The sequence below is a fragment of the Salvia hispanica genome, chromosome 5 (genome assembly GCF_029641045.1).
Source record: "Salvia hispanica isolate PSC_SH4W2 chromosome 5, Shi_PSC_v1, whole genome shotgun sequence".
Classification (NCBI taxonomy): Eukaryota; Viridiplantae; Streptophyta; class Magnoliopsida; order Lamiales; family Lamiaceae; genus Salvia; species Salvia hispanica.
The window spans coordinates 5,089,371-5,114,051 of NC_142696.1; the positions used below are offsets into that span (position 1 = coordinate 5,089,371).

At 38.4% G+C, this 24,681-nt stretch overlaps 2 protein-coding genes and 1 pseudogene across 8 annotated transcripts; 1 reads left to right on the top strand and 2 right to left on the bottom strand.

The window, feature by feature from the left end:
* Window positions 1–66: 66 nt before the first annotated feature.
* Window positions 67–3,778, top strand: LOC125190380 (myb family transcription factor PHL7-like). Of its 2 annotated transcripts, XM_048087673.2 has the most exons (8): window positions 67–372; window positions 789–830; window positions 1,404–1,634; window positions 2,145–2,221; window positions 2,318–2,360; window positions 2,495–2,552; window positions 2,769–2,841; window positions 3,071–3,778. In XM_048087673.2, the coding sequence occupies exons 3-8, from the start codon at window positions 1,415–1,417 to the stop codon at window positions 3,611–3,613; spliced, it is 1,014 nt and encodes a 337-aa protein (XP_047943630.1). In that variant the 5' UTR covers window positions 67–372; window positions 789–830; window positions 1,404–1,414; the 3' UTR covers window positions 3,614–3,778. The 2 variants fall into 2 exon arrangements, with proteins under 2 accessions (XP_047943630.1, XP_047943629.1); XM_048087672.2 differs by lacking the exon at window positions 789–830 and having other exon boundaries at window positions 68–372.
* A 2,546-nt stretch (window positions 3,779–6,324) lies between these two features.
* On the bottom strand, window positions 6,325–12,900 carry LOC125191183 (uncharacterized). 6 transcript variants are annotated; one of them, XM_089059620.1, is made up of 14 exons: window positions 12,754–12,900; window positions 11,934–12,076; window positions 11,010–11,091; window positions 10,789–10,892; window positions 9,990–10,116; window positions 9,824–9,918; window positions 9,273–9,396; window positions 8,804–8,884; window positions 8,530–8,628; window positions 8,270–8,455; window positions 7,419–7,544; window positions 7,127–7,192; window positions 6,908–7,039; window positions 6,325–6,694 (listed from the first exon to the last, which is right to left on the bottom strand). In XM_089059620.1, exons 2-14 carry the CDS (start codon window positions 11,972–11,974, stop codon window positions 6,479–6,481), a joined length of 1,479 nt encoding a protein of 492 aa, XP_088915746.1. In that variant the 5' UTR covers window positions 11,975–12,076; window positions 12,754–12,900; the 3' UTR covers window positions 6,325–6,478. The 6 variants fall into 6 exon arrangements, with proteins under 6 accessions (XP_088915746.1, XP_047944635.1, XP_047944638.1 ...); XM_048088678.2 differs by having other exon boundaries at window positions 7,410–7,544; XM_048088681.2 differs by lacking the exon at window positions 12,754–12,900 and adding an exon at window positions 12,480–12,664 and having other exon boundaries at window positions 7,410–7,544.
* Window positions 12,901–21,524: 8,624 nt separating this feature from the next.
* On the bottom strand, window positions 21,525–23,935 carry LOC125189959 (aspartyl protease family protein At5g10770-like; annotated as a pseudogene).
* Window positions 23,936–24,681: the final 746 nt, after the last annotated feature.

Here is a 24,681-nt window from a genome sequence, read left to right on the forward strand (position 1 = left end):
ATAAAACCAACAAAGTACCAAATTATAAAATTGTGAATGAAATTACTTTCCTAGAGCTTTAATGTTTGTATAGTTGATTAATGTTCATCAACCACACCGTTTCCCCCCTTTGTAAAATATAAGAGTCTGGTATTAAAAAATTTGGTGATTCCTTTTTGTGGATTCAGAGCTTTTTAATTCAGCTCACTCCTCCTCAATTCCAGTCCACATTCATTGCACATGTTGCAGTTTTGCCTAATTTTATAACCTATCATTCTTCACTCAATTTCATATTTTTTCCGACTACTTGGTCTTCCCCAGCTTCGAATTCTAGCATGCTTGCGTGTTCCTGAAAGATTTGGAGGATCGCTTCTTTCAATTTCCTAGATCTGGGTACTAATTTTACCTCTGCTTTTGTATTGTGTTTACTTGTTTGGATTCTGCACCTGCTTTTTCTGTGATTAGTTACACGCTATCGCGGGTCAACCCCTTTTCAATTTCTATGGAGAATTTGGATTTTGAGAATGTTGATTTCTGATGGCGTACTGCAAATCATTGCTGTTCTCTGCTAAGAACAAAGGAAAGCCGCCTGATTAGGTGTATATAGGCCATAATTGGGTAATTTGACGAACTGCCAAGTTAACTTAAAACAAAGCAGCTGAAATGAAATCTGTTAGTAATTTTTTCTTAACACTTGTTCAACGACGGCTTTCAAGTAAATTTGTGACCCTTTTGTTGAAGTGATCTTATTCTTTTTGTGTGGTTTTATCTTTCTCCTGGTTTATGGTCCATCACTTTGTATATTTCAGGTCACCAACCAATATCAACTGCTTCATTAAAAGTCATAGAAAGTAGGTACCTGATATAAATATCATATACTAGTATGTTTTTTCTGTGGCAATTGTAGATTATAATTCACTTATTTCCTCTTATGTACCACTTGTATTAGTGTGTATAACTCGTCTAGAGTACTTTATATTGCTAGTTCAAATGATGCTTTCAAACTAGTGCTTAACTGTAATTCCACTTAGATTTGGCCATTCTGAAATCCCTATTACTAGTTACTTATTCATGAAAAAAATGAGCTCTATTAACATATGTCTTCTTAATTGTTTTCATAAAATAAAATTGTGCATGTGGATTAAACGGACTGATAAGTGATAACATATTTTCATGATTTAATCCTATTAATGGAATTTGGTTTTGGTTGAAATAATTTGTGAGTTTGGCATTATGCTCACGTGGAGGGGAAAAGGAGAAGTGAACACTGAACGGTCACCACTTTCCAACAATAATCAAGAATTCTGTACTATATGTTTTGATTCTTTCTCTACAGTTTGTTTTTGCCAGATCATGAATTTTTGTCATAAGATGCTAGTTTTCAATACACCAAATTGACTTTATCATCTGTTTTCCTGCCATAGGTTAATGAAATATGTTTCAGCCCCAGGGTGTTCCTAGTTCAAGCTTTGTGCAAAGCATTCCAATTGCTCGAAGTCAGCCATTAGACCGTGTTGATACCACAATGGATCCTATGAGTGGATCTAACAGTGGGAGCAACAATCAAAGTTTAGCCTCTAAGCAGCGGCTCCGTTGGAACCATGAGCTTCATGAACGGTTTGTTGATGCTGTCGCACAGCTCGGTGGGCCAGATCGTGAGTTCTGTCACTTGATAACATTAGTTTCACATTGATAAGCATCAATGTGAAAAAGCAATAAGTACTCAACATCTTGAAAGATGTGGTAAAGGTTAAAGATAGAAAAAATAGAAAAATGTTCCTTACCTTTTACCCATTCATAATAAGGTAGCATTGCCTCTTTAAAGTTATTTTCCATGGTTTTTATAATGTAAATATGTACTCGACAATGCTTAGTGTCCCAGTCCTACTATTGAGTACATGTAAGGTTTGTTGGCGATAAATATGTTGAATTGGGGATACATGCTGCACTGGGTTGTATGCATGAAGCACCCCATTCTTGTTTCCTCTTGCCCTGATACAGGAAAGACATTCAATTTTTTCCCTTGTGTAATCCTCTAGAAAAAAAAAATCCTGCAGTTTTATATCAATGTGAACATGGATTCTAGAATTTGATGGAAAAAGACTGCAGAGGTCTTCATTTATGCAAGGAAACTTCTCATGCTTTATTAATATTGGTTAATTCAGGAGCTACTCCTAAAGGTGTTCTCAGGGTTATGGGAGTTCAAGGGCTTACAATTTACCATGTAAAAAGCCACTTGCAGGTACACATGCCATGGAATTCCTTCAGTTTTAACCCTGCTGGTGTCTGATATATTTGACTCCTTCTCAGCTTCACTAACTTTTATTGTCTCAAACAGAAATACCGGCTGGCTAAGTATCTTCCAGATTCTTCTTCTGATGGTAGGTTATACTAATATTGTGGCTGTAAATGATAGCTAGCTGTTAGCCCATTTGCTAGTTCTCCAAACTTCCTCAGATTTTGGGAGTGTTTGATACTCCATTATTGATGAGTTATACTCTTTATTTGAAATAAGGGAAAAAAGCTGATAGGAAAGAATCGAGCGATATGCTTTCTGGCTTGGATGGTTCATCGTGAGTAAAATCCACTTTCTTTTCTTTTTCAGTTTCCACTTGAACTGTGTCTTAATTTACAAGGCTATTTTAGTAGTATTAATGGACATCTAGTTATTCATTAATTATTTTTTTCTCATATGTTGATTAACTGTACACTCTATTACCCTTATCCCTGTGCTAATTTTGTATTATGATTAAAAATAATCACTTTAACAAGAGGATTGTTTTTGTTAGTGGTGGAATACAAATAACTGAAGCGCTCAAACTGCAAATGGAAGTCCAAAAGCGACTGCATGAACAATTAGAGGTATATTGTTTGAACTCTCTTTTTACCAATCTGTTTATATGAGAAATGCCTTGATAACTCACATTTCTAAACCCCATAAAGGTTTAACTCCACAGAAGTCAAGCTGCACCATTTTATTTTACCCCATGAAACTATAAGAAGCTGGGAGCATTACAAAGTGTTTTGGGAATTCATGCTTATTTGGTTATGAAAATTTGTTCTTAGCTGAGACTTGTAATGGTTCTTACAGGTGCAAAGACAGCTACAGTTACGGATAGAAGCCCAAGGAAAGTACTTAAAAAAAATTATTGAAGAACAGCAACGCATAAGTGGAGTTCTTTCAGAAGCGCCTGGCTTAGGGGCTTCCGCTCCTGAGACAAATGACATTTGCCCAGAATCTGATAATAAAACTGACCCTGCAACCCCAGCTCCAACATCTGAATCACCTTTTGTGGACAAGCTTGCGAACGAACATGCTTCTGCAAAGAGTTTTTCTCTTGATGAATCCTTGTCCTCTCATCATGATGAGCCTCTAACCCCTGATTCTGGCTGTCATGCTAGTTCACCAGTTCAGAGCCCTAATGGGAGACCAGTGAAAAGGAAATGCAAGAGCAATGATGCGTTGTTCACTAAACAAGAGATTGCTTCCTCCCATTCAATACTGGAGTCGAGCTTAAACTCTCCTTACCAACAGCCGCATCCTCTTTTATTACCAAGTGAGCAGTTCGATCATTCATCAGAACTACCCACTAGTGATGAATACCAATTGCGAAAGCTCTCTGGTGATATGTAATTTCTCAGCTTCTTAGTTGTCATCATGTATCTCTAGTGTCTAATGTATACATATAATTGCATTAAGAACCAATGCAGTATTTAGATTGTAAGCAGAAAGCTAGGTTTAGTTTCGACTTGACTACACTTGAAACTTTGCATATAAGTGGGTGAGATTGTTTTGTAACTTTTGTTTAATCTTTCTGTTAAGTGTATCTTTGATATGAAGTAAAGGCAGGAAGAGGATATATATGAATAGAAACTGGATTGGGATATAACTTAACTCGAAATACAGAAACAAATGAAAAGATACAATCCTCCTAGGAGGCCAATAATCCTCTCACCGAGGCCTACAGTATACACCGATAACAATTGATCTCTTCTCGATATCTTTCTCAAAAACCTCCATAGTTTATATAGGAGTTTACATTATAATAATCCCACGAAACTTGCACCTAATTGATCCCAATCAATTCCCAATTGATTCAGATCACATCTTATTTATTCAAATTAAATCTAATTTATTCAAATCCCTCCAATTCCTACTTACTTAAAATAGTGCATAATCATAACATTTCATAGTCAACTCTTGGGCTGATTTTATTCCAATTTATTTCCTGCAATTATTCCATGAATGGGGACTGATATCAATCTTTAGACTCCAAAGGAGGAGGTATATAGAGAGGTAGAGAGAAGTAATTAAGTACTCCCTCTATCCCGGATAATTCGGGTCACTTTGACCGGGCACGGGTTTTAAAAATTGTAATGAAAAGTGAGTTGAAAAAGTTAGTGGAATGTGGGTCCTACCTTTTATATATTAGTTTTATAATAAAATGTGAGTAGGAATGAGTTAGTTGAATATGGGGTCCACTACCAAAAATGGTAAAAGTGAAGTGGGACAAATTATGTGGGACGGATCGAAATGGAAAACTGGGACGAATTATCTGGGACGGAGGGTGTATCATATTTACCTTTTATTCATAAAATTCATTCTTCAATGGGAAGGGTATTTGAGAAGTAGTATTATAACTTCAATTTTTAACAGATTTTTAACCTCTTTTCTACACAAAAGGTAAAAGGTAGGTAAAAGGTAAATGTGGTAGTTATTTCTATATATTTATTTCAATTTTTAATTTCTTGGATTTTACTAATACTCCCTCCGTCCCAGAGTATTAGACTCGCTTCTTTTGGGCACAGGATTTTAGGAGGTGATGTTTAGTGGTGTAAATGAAGTTGGTAATAAAGTAGATTAGGTGATGTGATGTATTTTTATTTTTAAATTTAAAATAAATGGAACACAACTTTCAGATCTTTTAATTTCAGCTGACCGCTCTTGAACTTCTTTACGGCAGGGGTGGTGGCGTCGGCAACCGGAGCTTTCCTCTTTCCTTGCACCACGACGAGTGATTTTCCTCCGCCACTGCCACTGCCAGCAGACCACGACGGCGAGCGAGTAAGGGGGCGTTGGGGGTTAACCCACCTATCATCGCTTGGATTAGGCTCACATATTTCGTCGTTGGAAGCCATTGATGCGTGAGTTTGACAAAAAATGTTAGATCTAGGGTTTTTTTTTTGGAAGAGGCGTGGAGAGAGAATGAGGGATTGAGTCTGGAAGAGAGAGAAGACAAAAAATGAAATGATGTTGGTGGGTTGGGTACCGATTTCCATTCAATTAACATTGGATTAATTAACATTATTTTAATCCTAATTGTAATAAGGGTGTTACTTAAATTCTGTAATTTTTACCATAAATAGAAAGTGGTCAAGTATGTTGGGACACCCCAAAATGGTATATGAGTCTAATACCCTAGGACGGAGGGAGTAGTATCTTTTAAGAAGCTATATTTATCTTTTTAAAAAAGTCAATAAGAAATATATATTCTAAATTTATTTTTTTTCCTTTGAGATGCTTTAATATAAGAGCATCCGCACGGTGCTCTTGGGGAAGAGCAGCCGCCGTGCCGTCGACACGGCGAGTACCATGCTCGCTGTTGTGCTTTTGCCAACGGCACGGACGTGCTCGATAGCAAGAGCACCGCCGTGCCGAAGAGCACGCCTACGTGGCGCCTCCTGATTGGGCTCGTTTTTATTTCGTTAATTTTTTAAAAAATTCATAAAAAATAAAAAATAATCCGGAAAAAAAGAAAAAAAAAAGTAATTTCGGATTTCCAAAAATATAGCCTTTTTTACCCTTTTTAAAAAAAAATTGATTTTTTTTTAAAAAAATTATCCCAAAATCATCTATGAATATTCACATCCATCATCCATTCTTTACATCAAATTATCCCTCATTCATACTTCAATTTTTTTATTATGAATTTAATTTTTTATTTTTAGGATTTTAATTATGCAATTTTTAATTTTTTAGTAATTTGTAATAGTATATCGGGTATTTTTAATGCATTTTAATATTGTGGAAATGCTTTTAGTAATTGAAGTATTTAAATTGAATAATAGAATGGTAGGACCCTTGAGCATGCTCTTGCAGAAGAACATGGATGAATGTTGTACTCTTGCGGAAGAACATGAAATTAAAAATGAATAGAGATGGCGTCCAGATCCACATCCATGCTCTTGCCCTCTTCCAAAGAGCATGGATAAGGACGCTCTAACTTTGAAAATCTGCTCTGCACCTTTCCTTTATTAACCGATTTCTGTAGTTGTATCCATTTTGAGTATGAAAGTAACAAAAAGCAGAACTCCACTTGCAGAACAAATAGGATTTAAAGTGAATGGTTAAAATGGTGACGAGAGCTGCATGAAATAATAAGCAAAGTGGGTAGCCTCCCAGCAACATATCAGAGTTGGGTTTTTTTCTTTCTTGGAAAATACAAAGCAAAGTATGGAAGCCTAACAAATCAACATCCTATTCTACAATGAGGGTTAGTCACGTCGAGCAGTTTCTCCTATGATTAACTCTCTTCAAGATGCAAAGACGAATGCGCTGGCTCAGAGCCTCCAGCTTTTCAAATTTCTCCCGTTTCGGCTTCTTTGTGCTCGAATTAGCTTTGTTTTTTTTCTTCTTCTTTGTATCGTCCTTAGGAGACTCTAATGTATTTTGTCCTGGATTTCGAAGGGGCGTGGCAAGGACCTTTATAGTTGTCTGTGTAAACTGAAGTAGTCAGCATAAACGAAGAAATGGATCCAAACTCAAGTAAGCTTCAAGGGTCAGTGATTATAATGATTTCTTGATCAATAGGGTTTTGCAGACCTCAAGGATCTCCACAGGAGCTAAAGCACGAATGAGGAGGGACTAACAGAAGATTTTGGCAAACACAGCTTTAAAAACTAGCAGAGGAGAGGTATGAAAAGACACCTGGTCGGAGTTACTGATGCTTGTCTCCATAGAAGGTAGATCATCACTGCCCAGAGACGAGCATCTTCCCCAACTTTCTCTGTTTGAGCTCGTGTAGGAGCAACACTCTTCATTTTGGCCTGCTTGCTTGTCCTAACAAATTGAAATTCAAGAGCTTTAGTTCTGAGAAGTAGCTCAGTGCAATGATGCTTCACTTGAAGCAGGTTCAGATGCAAGTACCACTTGAGGTGATGTGCCACTGCCGTTGAGAATCTTGAGATGGGCTTCCTCAGAAGTCAAAGCATCCTGTAATAATCATCATATAAAATTGAAATGCAGCCTCTTATATCGTAACAAAAATTTGTGTAGCATCTAAAAGGTCCGGGGGACAAGAAATTAACATTTTACAGAACCTGAACAGAAGTGTATGTATGTTCTGTATTTACACTCCTAAAACTCTAAAGACAGACCAATCGTGTGTATGTGTCTGAGAGAGAGAGAGAGAGAGAGAGAGAGATTTTACATTACATACGGGAGCTATGTCAGAGAGCAGTTCGCCCACAGATTTTGTAGATGAAATGCTACGAGGTGCAGCAGAAGAGCTAGGTGCATCAGCACTTACATTGCGAAGCCCAGCTATTATCTCATATAAAATATTCTGAAAAAGAAACAGTTAGATCACCACATACAGAAGACCAGCATCAGAGTAAAGCACAGTGCATAGTGGCTAAGCAAAGTATAGAAGGACGCATTTATAACCAAGTTGTACAGTACAGATGCATTACTTCAGGACGTGTAATTCAAAATAACGAACAACTGAGAAGAAATATTTGTTACAGGGTTAAACTAGTTTACCAAGTATCAGATCATAAAAGCTGTTCCTAATCTGAATTATACTACAAGGTAGAATGAATTCTGCAAGAGATTCACCAGTCACAAAGAAATATTTTAGGTCCTTATCCAAATTAGTCATCTCATCAGTTCCCCGTTAAATATCACAGGATTACAGCAATCACTGGCCTTTCCTGTTCGTATTTGTGGGGTATATAACGATGTCATTAATGAATCTGCAACATCATAATGCAAGGGATAAACAAAGAATTATGTACATATACACAGATCTGCAAACACACACCACGTCTTTAAGACAACAATGGATAGCACAGAAGTATGTATATATACACAGATCTGAACACACAAATACACACACACAACGTATCTAAACCATATCATCTTGAAATTTTGGTACGAATATAAATCAAAAAGTAAGATGAAAGTTCCACAGTAAGCATGGACGCAAACATTAATTTTGCAACTTTTAGCATAAAATCGACATGTACTAAGTAAAAGAAATAATCCTAAGAATATGTGTCCAGGAGCTACCTCTTCCACACCAGCACCAACTTTAACGTCTCCCAGATCATAGTATTTCTCAATCTTTGTTGAATATGAAGATGGAGGATGAGGAGGATGGAGGACATTATAGAAAAAAATTGACACAGAATCATAATAAAATTGAGGCCGCGATGAGTTGTGGTCACCATCAAATTTGATAATATTTTTATCACCCTGTAAAAAACCAAAAACTTACTACATAGAATGGTAAAATATAAAAGATAAAGATTTAGAGAATGTGTCTGTACCGCATATGAATTATAGATAGCATCAGAATGCTGAGATTGGACAAATTTGTCATCTTTCGCATGCCCAAACAGAGCAGGAATAAATGTCTTGGGAGCAACCTGCAAGTTTCGATAATATAATGCATTAGCAGCAAAACTATATCATAGATCCACACGTCTCACAATAAATATTGCTGGAGTACATATCTCTAAGAACAAGATTTCTCGGAGAGTATAGAACAAGGGTAAGACAAAAAAAATGACAACCTCACTACACTTAAAGATAAGTGAAGACCTGTATGCAATCAAGTCGTGTGATATCAAATTTGGCTTTCTTCTGTATTACTCGTCGCATGTACTGAAGAGCCATCTTGACCTGTATTTGAAATGGGGAGACAAGGAAGTAATACTAATCAGGTGGTATCAACACATAATTTACAAAATTCCAGAACTTTAGACGGCTAAAACTGCCTCTGACACAGGCGATCAGTTACACAGTCCTGGTTGTCCAAAAATAACAAAATATAATCAAGTATGGTTGCTAACTCCTATACCAAGGAATTACAGGAGTCGATTGTTGTTACAACACAAACATCACATGTTAATATACACAATTGAGAAGTTTGAACTGGAAACATCCAAATTCCCAAGGTAATAAAAAAGGGAATTTTTTTTAAAGCAAAAGACCATACTTCCTGACATACATACAAATTACATAGGCAGTGAGGAAACTAATTGCAAACAATTTTAACAGAAGTACATACTGTGAATTTGGGAAGCCGGATTTTGTACACATCTGCAAGTTCCAGCATCAGATTGAACAAATTAGAGAAGGCACTGTCCAGCACCATTCCAGCTATAGAAGGGTCTTCTGCTCCATAAAGAAGGCTACAGTACATTTGATAAAAGGCTATATAAATAAGTGATAAGAATTAAATATCTGAACCGTAAACAAAATCATAACAAAGTTATCTGACAAAAGTAAATTCCTACTAAAATTATCTAGTTCAAAACAACACCAACCTGAGACGATAATCAGAAGTCAAGAACAAGAATTAAAAGCAAAAAATGAGCTACACAGAGATCTACTACTTTACTCTAGTAAAATACCCCAATTGATCTATCCTGAACATTACATCATTATGAAAAACAATTGTCTAAATAACTACTTAATCGAGAAAAAACTTGAGATTGTCACAAAAAAAATTGTTGTGCAAACAAGTACAAACATGTACAGGTTAGGCGAGAGATGGATTTGTTCGCCCAATAAATCTGACTTCTAGGCAGTGATATAATCAAATCATGAATCACCAACCTTGTAACTGCACCCATTGATCTCCCCCAAAGGCCAATGCGAGAAACTTTCTCATTGCTCCGCAAATACGATATCACAACCTTGAGGTCATTTTTCTGAAATTGAGGCAGGGGCTTTTACTTCAGTCATGGAGTAGAGAAGAAAAAAGATGATAAAGTAAAGGTACCTCATGCCAACCAAGACTAACGTAATCCCCATCAGACAATCCAGAACCTGAAAAATCAAGGGTGAACACCGTGATATTTGAAGGCAAAAGAACTACAGCTGCTTCATTTGCATCTGCCCGACATCCACTGCACAAGAAGAAAAAAACTAATAAGTTTTCACCACATCATAATTGAAAGCTCTCCCTCTCCATCCTCCTTATCCACGTAAATTTGGGAATAGCGCAATTTTTGGTTTGGTCAGTTTACTAAATAGTTGGGAATAACTATTTGAAATGTGTGTCCGTGCATGTGCACGCATCTTCCACGACATTTGGCATTAGCAGCTGATTTTCCAGTGCAAGAATTGGCCAACATTGCACTTAATTGTCTGAATTATCAATCATGGCTACATTTATAATATTAAAAGAATTGGCAAATTGTGCAATTCCTTGGGATATTTTGGCAATTTTAGAGGTGAAAATAATTCAGAAGTTATTCTATTGATGTTTTGGTTTGTAGTTAGTCATTCTTAATAAGTAAAGTGGTTATGTTTTCGAACATTTTGATTCCTTAAAAGAAGCTAGATATTGATAAGTGAAGATTTGATTCCGCAGACAATCAGGGCTGTGTAGTAAAATCAAACATCCAAATGGAGTTCATATTATACCCTACCAATGAATGATTGTCTCATACTTTTTATCCTCAAACCAAAACAAATTAATATAGTTATCCGCAGAAGATAAGTGAGGAAAGAAACTAGTTCATAAATACGCTAAAGCAACATCTAACATAATAAGTTTCTAAAAAAGAAGACTGTACCTGTTTCCATGGCAATATATAACACAAGGGAGAGGCGAACCATCTGGGACTTGTGAAGGAGCATAATGGCTACATTTTAAGGTATGACCCCTTTCATTACTAAGCTGCAAAGTTAACTAAACTTTCAGACACTAAGTACAATTCAAGTCAAGAAATGCACAGCAAGCATCCATTAATTCAGTGTAGGAGAGAAGATTTTAGTAACTGATGCCCATACTTGCCTCAACATCTTCTCTATTGTACTTCCTTCCTGCCAGAGTAAAATCCTTTTCCCATAGATATTGATCTGGGTTGTAATGCGCCCTGTTCGCATAGCAATTTGAGATGGTAAATTAAAACAATAATGGTAGCAACTTCCTCTTTTAATGGTAAATCAAAATGTATGAAAACAAAATTAAAAAATACAGGGACACATGCAAGTGACATGATATACTGTCATATAAAGCATAATGACAATCATAAAAAGGAGTGGAAGAAAGATTAAAATGACCATTTATAAAGGCCATTAAAAAGTCCAAACTGTTAAAACATAAAAGGAAGGTATGCATGTGTAGCAAAGAATTTTAATTATGGTTATCCTGAATATGGTGATGCATCCGAAGCATCCCAGGTCAGAAGTGAAAAAATATCAATAGGCCCAAAATACGCTGATCCTGGGATGTACTTAACGAATAAAACAAGTGAACATGGAATTAGTAGTCTGCATTGAATAGATAGTATCTAGTCTATGGAATCAATCCCATGGCCTTGCACATTTTCCATGTTAATTCTTCTGTTTTCTATATTACCTTAAACGGAACAAACACATATCCCTTTTCTAGCTCTTTTACTAATCAATTATGAGGAGACGGTTAAAACGACTATATCATCTTCAACCAAGCAATATAACCCTTTCAGTGGAGCAAATATTTATTTTGCATTCAAGCTCGGCTATACGTAATACGATTACTTTGCTTCAACTGTAGAAAGTACATAAGCTTAGAAATTTGGGATTGCAGAGATAATATTTACTCCATTTCAACTACAATATCAATACTTTCATACAATTCAAAAACCCAAAGGTCAAAAGAGATCTTGATTATGCTGTAAAATGGAAGTAGAAGTTGAGAAAAAATAAAGGAGCAAAGTGAATGAGCTTCACATACCTGGGCGGCCTAATGACAAAATTAATAAATTGGTCGATCATCTTGAGCAGAACAACTCACGCAGCCAATTCCAATTGAAGAGATTCATTTTCCACCCATGGCATAAGCAGCTAACCTACTTCTTCTCACTTTACACGTGAAATCTGCGCATTTGAGGAAAACTTTTCAGAGAGGTTTTGGGAGCTGATTTTCATAAAAATTAATCTCTCCTCAAATATCCTAGTATCAGAAAACCAAATCCAGATAAGAAAGTTTTAGAAAACGAGTACAAATCTTGCACTACACACAACTCACGGATAATTACAAAAAGTTGAATGCCTTAACCATTTTCCTACTACTACGGTGCTGAGCTCCTGTTATATCTGAATCACATGCGTCAGTCAATGGTAGATGGAATCAAAGAAATGCAGCTAATCAATTGAAGCACTGCCCATAAAAAAAAAGTCGAATTCCAACACAAACAGATCTTGGAAGGTAAATTCACAGTATAAAGCTACGAGTTTGGATAAATGCGAAGAATGTGACAACAAAGTGAAAAGGGGGAACCCTAGTGAGCAGCGAGCACACAAAATTTTGCAGCTTCCGAACTGAAAATTTGAAAAAAGGAACCCTGAGGAAAAGGAAAAGAGAAGAAAAGGACTTTATCTTTGTTCCGTATTAAGTATGAAAATGTTAGTTGGATGTTAAGTGTATGATAGAGAAATGGTGAGAGAGAGAGAGAGCCACCCAATCTATGTGAGCAAGTGAGATGGTTTGAGGTCAGAGATAGAAACACAGCTGCAAACATAAGATATTTGGTTTAGGAGATCGGAAAATTCACCTGCAGGCAGCGGCGGGGACGGTGGCGATGGAGGTAGTGTGAACGCTGGCTGCTTTGTTATTCTGAAAAAGTAACGACGTTACAGCTACGGCCCACAATTTCCCAGCACCTGATATCTTTATTTTTATTTCTTGGAATTGCATTTTTTTCACATAAAATCTTAGTATAAACATTGGCCATAGTGTATGCATGATATTGTTAATTTTCCTTTCCCATTTCGTCTAATCCAACTTGGCTCGCTTAGCAATAAAATTGGATGCTAGCTCAAATAATATTCTTATGTGATTTTTGCATTTTCAGAGATTCTATTACGACTAGATTGGAATGGATCTATTTTTTATTTAAACATTTGCTACGGAATCCATCGTTTAAATTTTCCAAATTAAATTAGGGCTGATGCTATCTACTATGCTATCAGGTGTGTCAAACTAAAATTGAAATGTTGGTGCCAACGTCGGTCAACGTAGCATTTACCTATTGCCCATTCTTTTCCTCACATCACATTAATAAATGATGCGATATATTATTTTAATATATCTCCAAAATAATGATACGAATTACGAGTAAGTATGTTCCCAGACAGCAAAACAGGATTTTAACGTTACAACTACTCTTTGCTTAGGTTCGCAATTTATTTTCAATCATTACCGGCGTTTTCACAAAATGAGTAATGAAAAATCAGAAATGACAAATTCAGATCAATGAAGTTCGAAGGGGTTACTATTTCTACTAAAATTGAAAGTTAATCCAATAAAGCAGGCTCTAATTAAGTTAGTCACGAGCCTAATTGTCTTAAATAATTTGTTCCCAGTGGTCAGAGGAATCGTTTCCATCACCACATGCAGCCACATCCATGGGTGTATTAAGTTAATAGTAGTACTCCAATACTAATGATCCCAATCATTTGATGCTGAGCATGAAAAACAAAAGTAAAGACAAAATGATAAACATAGTTTAATAAGTAGCACAATTTTAGTGGTATCTATCTTATTATTTGAAAATTATATATATATACTATACAATAAATCTATGTCACCAAATTTTGTACAACCAAATTCTTGTTTATTTGACAAAAAAATAGGTTTATTTATGAATTTAATTAAAATATTAGATACATATATAGTACATGGAAAGTGCATAATATTGTGATTATATATTTATAATTTTTTATAATTTTTTTATTTTTTTAGAGTTATATATGTAACTTGTGCTTATACTAGGACATAGCAAGACTAGTGAAAGAAACAAGGGGGTTAAAGGGGAATGCAGTTAATTCCCTTGAGCTAAAGCAATGCGAATGTCCAATCAAAGTGATCTGTAATGCCTAATCAAGTGGGAACCACACCCAACTTACGTGACCCTTTTCAGCACTGAAGGGGACAGATCAGCAAACCCAACTTATTTCATCTCTGCATACTGTTCATATTATCTCTTTCTTTCATTTCTTGTCATTTTCAATTTTCCATTGTGAGGGGGGCAGGTTGTTAAAAGTTACTAGGACATTGTCATAGGAACTAAATGAGTTTATTCCAATATACATTTGTTGACGTATTCACATGATATTAAAAATTTTAATGATGAAACAATGGATTTAACCTAATAGATTCCCTTAAACAGACCCAAAGGTTTTCTGTTTATCTATAGACGTCACTCAAATAAAATGAGCGCAGAAGAATTGTGCAATTTGCTGCAAAATAAAATCACAGTGCTGAAAAGTGAAAGCAAAACTAAGATCACTAGGTGTCAGCCAATTCAATGATACGAAAATTAAAAATAATACTTACTCCTTATAATTTGCCTTTAACCAATCAACTGATAGGGACTCGGACCCTATCAGTAGCTCGAGTCCATCTTACCAAGCCCATCCTATCAGCCCGTCAACAACAACCTCGAGCGAGTCCAGCCCAACAAATGACGCAGCAACCCAATGATGACACCATGCCAAATCACAAGATATCTCTCATCTTAATTCAAGGATTTTGTGTATCAATTAAGATCACATATCCAAATCTCTTATCTTATTAGCTTTATGTTATTGAGTCATTTAGATTGCTATAAATTAGTTATTTGTTTAGCATAATGATTATTGAGAAATAAACATAAATTTATTCTCATTCTTCTTGGCGTGAAAACGCACCCTAGAACCTCAACTAGGGTTTTTACCGTTCCGTTCATCTTCCGTTCATCTACTCTTCTCCCATCACATATTTTCTCTACGACGTCAGTCAGATGTTCGATATGAACTTCCAATTCGCCAACCAGGACGAGAGGTTCTTGGCACACAGGCTTGAGCGGGAGTCCTTTGCACGGGAACATGATGCGCTGAATCGGAGGCTAGAGGAAGCCTTGGCCAAACTTGCAGCAGCCGACTTTAGGGCAACGAAGGAGCCGCCCGACCCTCCCCCGACGGCGACCATGGAACGGGGATGGAAACTACCACCGTCGCTTACGCAGGCACCGCCCGGAGTAGCACCGGCAGCCTTGCCATGCCTAAGAGTCGATCCTCCTCGTTTCGACGGAGAGAATGCAACCGAGTGGATTCGTAATATGCAGAATTATTACAACAACCTCTATACACCTCTATCTGATCGGCTGTACCTTACTCAATACTTGTTCGATCCTCCGGCATTAGATTGGATGGCATACTGGACGGATAATAATGTTGGAAAGGGTTGGGACGATTTTCTATTGGCAGTCTATCACCGCTTTGCTCTTGAATTAACTGAGGAGGATGTTACCAGTGACGTCGTCCATAACAATGGATATTTGGATGCTAATTTAGTTGATGTTCCAATGGAGAGTGTCAATAAGCAAATCATTGCCAAAAGGCTTAACAGGAATGAACATGGAAAAGAAGGGGCAGTATCTGCACACGGAAAACGTCATTTGGAATTGCCAGGTATGAATTTTGAGGATATAAAAGCAAAAAGTGGCGGAATAGCGAAAAATTTAAAGGAAGGAGGCGTTGTTGATCATTCAATGGTGGCTAATGAATTTAATAATTCTCATTTGATCAACTTAAGTGTTATAACTGTTGATCATCCTCCTTCACCTCTCGGATATACCAAAAGGGTCGAAGTTGCAGAAAGTTCCATCAACAGGTCCAATCTTCCTACATCGGTTGACTATGCAGTTGGAGCTATCGATTCACAAAGTGGAATTCCTATGAAGTACGTTGAGGAGGAAAATACTACTGAAAGTTGTAATGGAGGTTTCGTGACGATATCATCTCCAAAAGCTATTAAGGCAGCAGCTGGGATCACAATGGAGCAGAATGTAGTGGATTATCATCAGCTCACGGAGAACTGCATCCACCAATCCAACAGTGTTATCATCGGAGAGGTAAAGCTCACCGTGGATAACTTGGGAGGTGGTGATCAGAGCAGCAATGGCTGTGAACCAAGGGCGAATCGAACGACATCTTGGCGGACATCATATCCCAGTCACGACCTTACTGCAAAGTCCACAAGTTCGTGCAAAGCATGCAGCAAGGAATTCACTTCCTTGAGGGGTGTTTCGGTCCCAATGAGGTGTCATTCGATCAAAGATGAGGAGGTGTATTTTTGTAAGGAATATGGCGGAGGGCAGGACGCTATGAGGGCCACGCCCGTTCACATGGAGAGTTGTTCACCGATGAAAGTATTTAGTGTTGATGAAACGGGTATGGGTTTGTCAGCCTTGAGTGATTTATGTCTGATTGGAAAAGATCCATGATAAAAGTGAAGATGCTTCTCATATTGTTGCTTATGAGTTTGATGAGGCAAAAGAGGCTGATGCAAATGACGAGCTTGTGGGAAAATTAAGTTCGACGGTGGTGGATGCTAGGCGCTTGGTGATGCTTTCCAAGGGTGTGTGGAAAACTAAGTTCGATGTTGGTGCGGTGGATTTCGATGATTCTATTTCCACTAACGTTTCTTCTTGTGAGTGTAACATATTTTGTGGGAACATTAGAAATTTGGTCGCAAATACACTATTTGTTGAGAAGCAAGTGTTGGAGTTTAATGTACTTGATGTGTGCTTTGATGGTGCCAAGGGACTTAAGGTTGAAAATGGAATAAATGATCTGGTGGTGTGTGATAATGAAGGGCTTAAACATTGTTGCAGTAGAGATTTTTTGGAGATGCCAAAATTTCTTAATGGCGGATGGAGTTGTGCTACTCTTCGATTTGGTGGAGACATAGGGGTTCAAGTATTTGATCTGGGAGCCTTTGACGTGAGAGTTCGTTCTATGAGTCCCGTTGCAATTTTTATGGTTCTAGATCACGGCAAGTGGAATGTTGCATATTGCGAACAGGGTATCCGGCTGGGTATTTGCGCTGCACAAATCCAGTAGCTGGCTTAGCTGTGTGAACAATTGGTTTTGGTGGTAGAGAAAAGAACAGGGAATAAAGTTACGTATATGATTGGGGACTTGGAAATAGACGAGGAGGGACACTTTCTGGTGTTTCACATAACAAACTTTCATTTTACAATGTCATTTCTACCCGGATGGTGGCCTTCCATGGGGGCAAAGGTTGATCGTGGCGTGACTGCAGCATCGACGGAGTACCGTTTAGATGACTGTCCAGACACTAAGGTGTTAGGGCTAGAAGCATTTTGGTTTAAGGAAAGAATGCAGCCATCATCTCAATCAGATGTGAGTGAGAATGGGGAAGATTATATGATCACTCAAATTCTACGATTCTTCATAGTTATTTTGACTTCCACCTTGAGGGCAAGGTGGTTTTCAACGGTAGGGGAGTGGATAGGGACTCGGACCCTATCAGTAGCTCGAGTCCATCTTACCAAGCCCATCCTATCAGCCCGTCGACAACAACCTCGAGCGAGTCCAGCCCAACAAGTGATGTAGTAGCCTAGCCCAATGATGACACCATGCCAAATCACAAGATATCTCTCATCTTAATTCAAGTATTTTGTGTATCAATTAAGATCACAAATCCAAATCTCTTATCTTATTAGTTTTATGTTATTGAGTCATTTAGATTGCTATAAATTAGTTATTTGTTTAGCATAATGATTATTGAGAAATAAACATAAATTTATTCTCATTCTTCTTGGCTTGAAAACGCACCCTAGAACCTCAACTAGGGTTTTTACCATTCAGTTCACCTTCTATCTTTCGTGTGCTCTTTGATTTTTGGCGATAGACCAGCGAAGGTCTATCATCAACTTAGAAATTGGATTATTAATTTAGCCGTTCGTTTTTACAGCATATTAATAATCACCATAATACCAAAAAATGTATTAATGGAATAAGAATGGTGCATCGTACGTAAGGCATATTTTTTTTTGTTCTAGACTAGGCATTCATCGACCGTCTCAAAGAGTTTAGAGCATCTCCAATAGCAGATAGCCCACCGGCTAGCCGATTCGCGACGCTAGTCAGTCGCCTAGCCGAACTACTGCGACCGGCGAGCGCCGAATCGGCTAGCCATTCGGCGAGCGCACGCCGATTTGAAGGCGCTCGCCGATGCGCTGGCTGCCATTGCAGGCTGGCGATCGGCGAGCGATCGGCCAGCGCAATTTTTTATTATTTTTTATTTTTTAATTTTTGAAACACTATATATTCGCGATTTTCACATCATTTTCATTTGCACCACTTGTTTTAACGAGTTTTCACTCAATCTAAATTTATGTACAAGAGCAGCAACGCGAAATGAGTAACGCGGGTGGTAGTAGTGGTGGTAGTAGTGGTAGTGGTGAGGATGCTGAGGAGTACGAACGGCGAATGAACGAGGCATTGGAGGCCCACATGAACCGCGAGATAGAGCGGTACATGCAAAGGGCATTGCAGTCGGCGGTACCTCGCCCTCGACCCGTTGTCCACCACCGAACAGTGATTGATCGGGATCACGTAGCTGCACATTAGCAGCTATATGACGACTACTTCTCAGAGAACCCGCGGTTTGGGGCCAACCTGTTCAGGCGGCGTTTTAGAATGCGCAGGGAACTGTTTATGCGTATCGTTGACGCTTTGGAGCAGCGATATCTGTGTTTTCGCTTCAGGCACGATGCGGCTGGCAGACCCGACCACACCCCTATTCAAAAGTGCACAACGACAATCAGGCAGTTGGCCTACGGAGGCGCGGCAGACATGTGGGATGAGTACCTCCACATCGGTGAGTCGACAGCCCTGGAATGTCTGATGTATTTCTGTCAGGGCGTGATTGCACTTTTCCATGATCAGTACCTTCGAAGCCCTACCCCCAAGATTGTCAGGATCTGATGCAGATGCACGGGGAGCAGCATGGGTTCCCCGGGATGTTAGGCAGCATAGATTGTGTGCATTGGGAGTGGAAGAACTGTCTGACTGCCTAGAAGGGGCCTACACGACCGGCTACAAGGGAAAGAATCCCACGATGATCCTCGAGGCCGTAGCTGATTACCGGCTATGGATCTGGCATGTGTATTTTGGGGTATCCGGGTTGAACAACAACCTCAACGTCCTCAACTCGTCGCCCCTCTTCAACGAGCAATGTCAGGGCATCGGTCCGGCCGTCTCATTTGTGGCCAACGGCAACCGGCATGATATGAGCTACTACTTGGCGGATGGGATATACCCTAGATGGCCCGTCTCTGTGAAGACGATCAGGCACTCAAATAATGACAAGAAGGCCTACTTTGCGGAATGGCAGGAGTCAGTGCGCAAGGACGTGGAGCGCGCATTTGGTGTGCTCCAGTCTCGATGGGTGGCAATTAAAGGTCCAACGCGTTTGTGGGATGTCGGTTGCATTGCTGATATAATGTACGCATGCATTATCTTGCACAACATGATCGTCGAAGACGAAGGCATACAACTGACTAATTGGGCCAATGACGATACTGATGCAGCCGGTCCAAGCCACGGAATGGCCACCCCTAACGTACGACGTGGGGTACCTCACGATGAAGCCGGCCGCCTCCAGGAACATGTTGACATGCGCCAAGTGAATGCTCATATTCAACTCCAAAAGGATTTAATTGAAGAGTTGTGGGCATGGAAGACTGCACGGCGATAGTATTTTTCTTTATTATGTAATTTTTTTTAATGAATGTACTTTTTTTTAAATGAAATTAATATGTCTCGTAAATTTAATTTCGTAATTTATCGTAAATTTAATTCCGTAAATTTAGTTGTTTTTTAATTATTTTTATTGCGGCTAGCCTATTTGCTTAAAATGATGATGTGGCAGGTGGAATTTCAGTGCTGATAACGTGGCAGGGAGAGAGAGTGACTGATCTAAAGCCATTGGATTGGAGATGCTCTTAACTAATTATTTTGCTAATCAGTGAGCATCTAGGAGAATGGAACGGCTTGATCAATATTTAGAATGTCACAAATTCAGAATGCCGGTCGGCGGTCTCATTGACTAATTCATTTGAGAATTTATTGTCATTTTAAAGGGGAAATTCATTTGATAATTTATTGGCATTTTAAAGGGGAAATTGCTGACTCAAAGTCATGTTTAAGTATTTATAATTTTAATGAAGTCATTTATTGTTATACATATTGTTTTACAATTCAATTTAAAAATAAAATAATGAATAATGCAAATTAAGCACTTCGTCCATTTCAAAATAGATGTCACACTTTTCTTTTTAGTTTGTCTCACAAAAGATGTTATATTTTATTTTTTTGAAAAAAGTTCTCTCTCATATTAATATATAAAAATAGATTTTCTCTCTCCAATCAACACACAAAATAATACTCCCTTCATCCACAAGAAGAATATATATTGTTTCATTTTTAGTCCGTCCCATAAGAATATGTTATTTCTAATTTTAAATTATTTTCTCTCTAATAAGGTGAGATTTATTCTCCACAAACAATACTTTATTTACTTTTTCTCTTTTCCTCTTTTTTACTTGACAAATTTTATATTAAAACTCGTGTTAAACCCAAAATGCATATTCATTTAGGACGAAAAGAATACTAATAATTACTAAATTCTCGTGACATCACCCAAGTGTAACATCTATTATAAGACGAAAGAGAATTTCATACCAAAGCAACAATTACGTTCTGTATATCCATCAGCCCATGTAAATATATGGTTTCAAAGAGAAAAATAATTCTATAAATCACTTATTATGTCATTTAATAGTTAAACAAATCGAATTAGTTTGACCGACTAAAACATTAACTCCGATCCGTTAAATAATTATCGATTAATCATATATTTATTTCTTAAGGGACGTGATCAAATGAAAACTCTAAATATTTTATAAACTCAAAACTATGATCTTGACCATTGAAAAATGTCAACAGATCACAAAAATATATCAACAGGAAAATGTCAACTGAATTTCAACGGTAGTTACTAATTGATGTTGTGTTGATACTGTGTTGACGTTAAAATCTTGAAATTTTACATTGTGTTGATATTGTATTGAAACTGTGTTGAAGAATTTTAAATTTATACAATATATAAGTTTGCATTTTATCACTACCTTATTTCTTAATATATTAAATAATGATCATATGTCGTACTATTAAAATATAGAAACCATAAATACCATTAAAGGATGGCCTCAAAATAGGGACATTGCCATTACCATGGGTGGAGCATTATTAATCTTTCGCTACTAATTGACATAGACATTGTCATTGAACCGACATCTAAAAGCTGATATCACTACCAACCACGCACATGGCTTTCATTTGTTAATCACCTCTATAACCATCATCATTTCATATCGACTACCAAATTGGTTTGTACTAGTATTATAAAATATGCTCTGTTTTCAAACATACAAGTTTAAAAAGTCAATGCATTTGAATACATGAGAGATATCATTGCACACAAATTCAAGTACTAACAATAGTAATCTTGAACACAATTATGCACATAACCATCCCAGTGTGCAACTAGCAACAGCCACCTGCAACAGATCTAATCCTGGAAATACTTATGTCATACACAACCTCAGAGGTCTGCTGCTGCTGATTTCCTATGATGCCGATGCGGTCCCATATATCGGAGTTACCAGCGAACGACAAGCACGTCGTCCCCTTTTCCACCTCCAACACCACATTGTGCGACGCCAGCTTCAGCGCCGCCCCTCCCTCAAACCTCATCTCAACCGCAGGAACCACCGATGATATCTCTACAGCACTCCCCGCAAAGCAAGCGTCAAGTATAAAATACGCTTTACCCAACTTATACTCTCGAGATACAATCTTCACCAACTCCTCCCTCAGGGCTGTGTACACCGGCGTTGCCATCCGCGATATGGTAGTGCCGGAATCTATGATGGTCGGAATATCATAGGCAGCTGCTTCCACGCCCAACGCCTTGCCAGCCACCGATATGGCCGCGAGCTTCACAAAGTACAAGGAAGAATCACGAGAGTTGGATAGCAAAGGGGTAAAGCTGACTAAAGGAGAGATCGAATCAGTTCCAATAGAAAGGTAGCCTCCTGAGCTAGATTTTCCCAGTGGGGAGGCAGTAAGAGAAGGCTTTTCCATATTTGTTTGACAGCTGCGATAGCATGGAGAGAGAGTTCTTTGCAAGGCCAACCAGACCGGCTGACTTCCCGAAAAGGCCGTTGTTGTCCTGGCCACATCCGTACACGAAACCAGGGAGCGTCTCAGAGCCGAAGGTGAGCGTGTCTTTGCTCAAGAAGCCCTGAGAGAAAGACTGGTCACCATATGTTGCTGTGTACACACATTTATCAGATTTTGTGCACGTGGGGCTGTTGAGAGTGGCATCTTTCAAGTAAGAGCACTCGCTTGCTTCGCATGATAGAGTTTCGTATGTGTCCGAAGATGAAGGGTTGAAGAGAGGAGCCGCTTGTGGATGGAAATAGGCCAAACAGGGCTGGCACTGAATCCACGAGAGGGAGCTCCCTGTGTCCACAACGACAGGATAGTAGGATAGTACGTTGCTGGACTCCCTAACCTGATCTTGGTGTAGTAATTCCCCACACCGAGCAACACGCCTGGATTGAGATGGACGCTAACAGAAGTCCCCTCGATCAACCCACCAAGGACATCCAGGAAGGAGAGTGAGCTGGAAACGTGGTCCAGGGGCAGGCGAAGGGTGGGACGCTTCAGCCGGTCAACTTCTGCGAGATTAAGTATGTCAGTAAAATCGACAACATATGTTCATGCATGACTGTATTGTGTGGTTTCATGCTTATAAAAGGAGATATGCCTTGATTAACTCGAACGGAAGATGTCGGAATGAGCAAGAGAGCGAAGAGAGAGATAAAATAGAACAGCAGCTCCATTCCTGCAATTGTAAAACCACCAATTAAAAGGTTGAGGTTCGAAGGGACTCGTGAGGTCTTCTCAACCAAGATGAGTCGGCATGTTGTTGAGACATCTATTATGTCTTAATTTTAGGGGCTCATTTCCTTTCCTATTTGAGGAATCAAGAATCCACCACCAATAATAACTAAATCCACACCCTTTTATTAGTGGACGAATGTAGTATTTTGTTGTAGTATACTATTATAGCCGTATTCAATGTGTCTAAAACATTGTTAAACAGAAAAGTGCATACAATAATACATAGGGCAAATTGCTTTAAAAATTATAAACTTTTTCTATTTTCTAATTTTTCCAACGAACTAAAAAATTGGCGTATAATGTCATGAACTTTACATTCGGTCACCGTTTTCCCATAACGGGTTTTCCAGCCATAAAGCAAGCTAGCGTGTCTTTTTAAGTTGACGTGGCTGCTGACGTGTCAAACTGCCCTGAAAGTCACAAACTATTCTCATTTTCTGGTGTTTCCCATGAACTACAAAATTATCCAACTTACGTGTTCTTTTAAGATGACGTAGCTGAGTGTGTACTAGCGTGTTAAAATTATGCTTACTCGGATTTTAACCCACAAAATCACCAATTTACCCCCTAATTCACTCTCAATTTTTTACCATAAGTTTACACCCCAAATTCCCTTCCCTTCACTCTCAAATCGGTGCCGACGACGATGAGCATGGCCGCATCGAGGGACTTCTTCGGAGAGGCAGATGAGCCACTTTCATGATTCTTAAATGTCGCCTCGTTGACTGACCACGACTTCTTCCCGCTCCGCTTCCTACACACGATAAATAATAGTAACAGCAAGAGAAACAGCCCTAGAACATATCCAAATGCAATTCCCGCAATGGCGCCGCCACAGAGCTTCTTCTTCCCTTCGTCGTCGCCACTCGCGGCTCCACCGACAGCAATAGCCAGAGTTTCGGGGCACATGATGTCAAGAGGCTTCCCACAATGAGAAGTGCCGAGAAATGATTCCTTCAATTTTTCCACAAGGCCTTTCGGAATTGGGTCGTTTAAATTGTTGAAAAATACATTGAGTTGGTTAAGATATAGGAGCTAAAGTGATTGTTCTAAAAAAACAAAATTGAAATCGAAACCACACATTCAAACTAGAATATTGACTGAATTGGGAAAATAGCACATTGAAACCACACTTTCAAACCAGAAAATTAACCACACATTGAAAAATTGCACATTCAATTGAAATTGACCAAAACTCGATTGTTTGTAACGAGAAAAATCAAAATTGGATTACGGCAGAAATCACGACAGGAGGGAGAAGGAATCGCGACGAGTCGCGACGAGAGAATGGGAAATATGGGAAAAGTTTATGACATTTAGGGTTAATGAATTTCCGGCATTTTCCACGTGAGATTCAGGCTTGCCACGTGCGCAAGATTTCGACAAGAAAACTCCAGAGTCGGGTCAAATGAGAAATTTCAACAAGCCAGTAAAGTTCATGACATTATACGCCAAAATTTTAGTTTGTGAAAAAAATAGTAAAAGTTTATGACTTTTAGGGCAATTTACCCTTTTATTTAAATTATGATTAATCAAATTTAATTATTTGACTGCTAAGAGCATCCACAATAAGAATAGGTCAGCCATAGGCCAGCCACTCTCTCTCTCTGCCACGTCATCAGCACTAAAAATCCACCTGCCACATCAGCATTTTA

Excerpts from the sequence above, each read along its gene's own strand:
- LOC125190380 (XM_048087673.2), top strand. The coding sequence starts at position 1,415 with ATGTTTCAGCCCCAGGGTGTTCCTAGTTCAAGCTTTGTGCAAAGCATT. Across the intron at positions 2,222-2,317 it reads ATGTAAAAAGCCACTTGCAG|AAATACCGGCTGGCTAAGTA; the intron begins GTACACATGCCA and ends TGTCTCAAACAG. Across the intron at positions 2,553-2,768 it reads TCTGGCTTGGATGGTTCATC|TGGTGGAATACAAATAACTG; the intron begins GTGAGTAAAATC and ends TGTTTTTGTTAG.
- LOC125191183 (XM_048088678.2), bottom strand. The coding sequence starts at position 11,974 with ATGATCGACCAATTTATTAATTTTGTCATTAGGCCGCCCAG. Across the intron at positions 8,456-8,529 it reads CTATCTATAATTCATATGCG|GGTGATAAAAATATTATCAA; the intron begins GTACAGACACAT and ends GGTTTTTTACAG. Across the intron at positions 6,695-6,907 it reads GCATCAGTAACTCCGACCAG|ACAACTATAAAGGTCCTTGC; the intron begins GTGTCTTTTCAT and ends CAGTTTACACAG.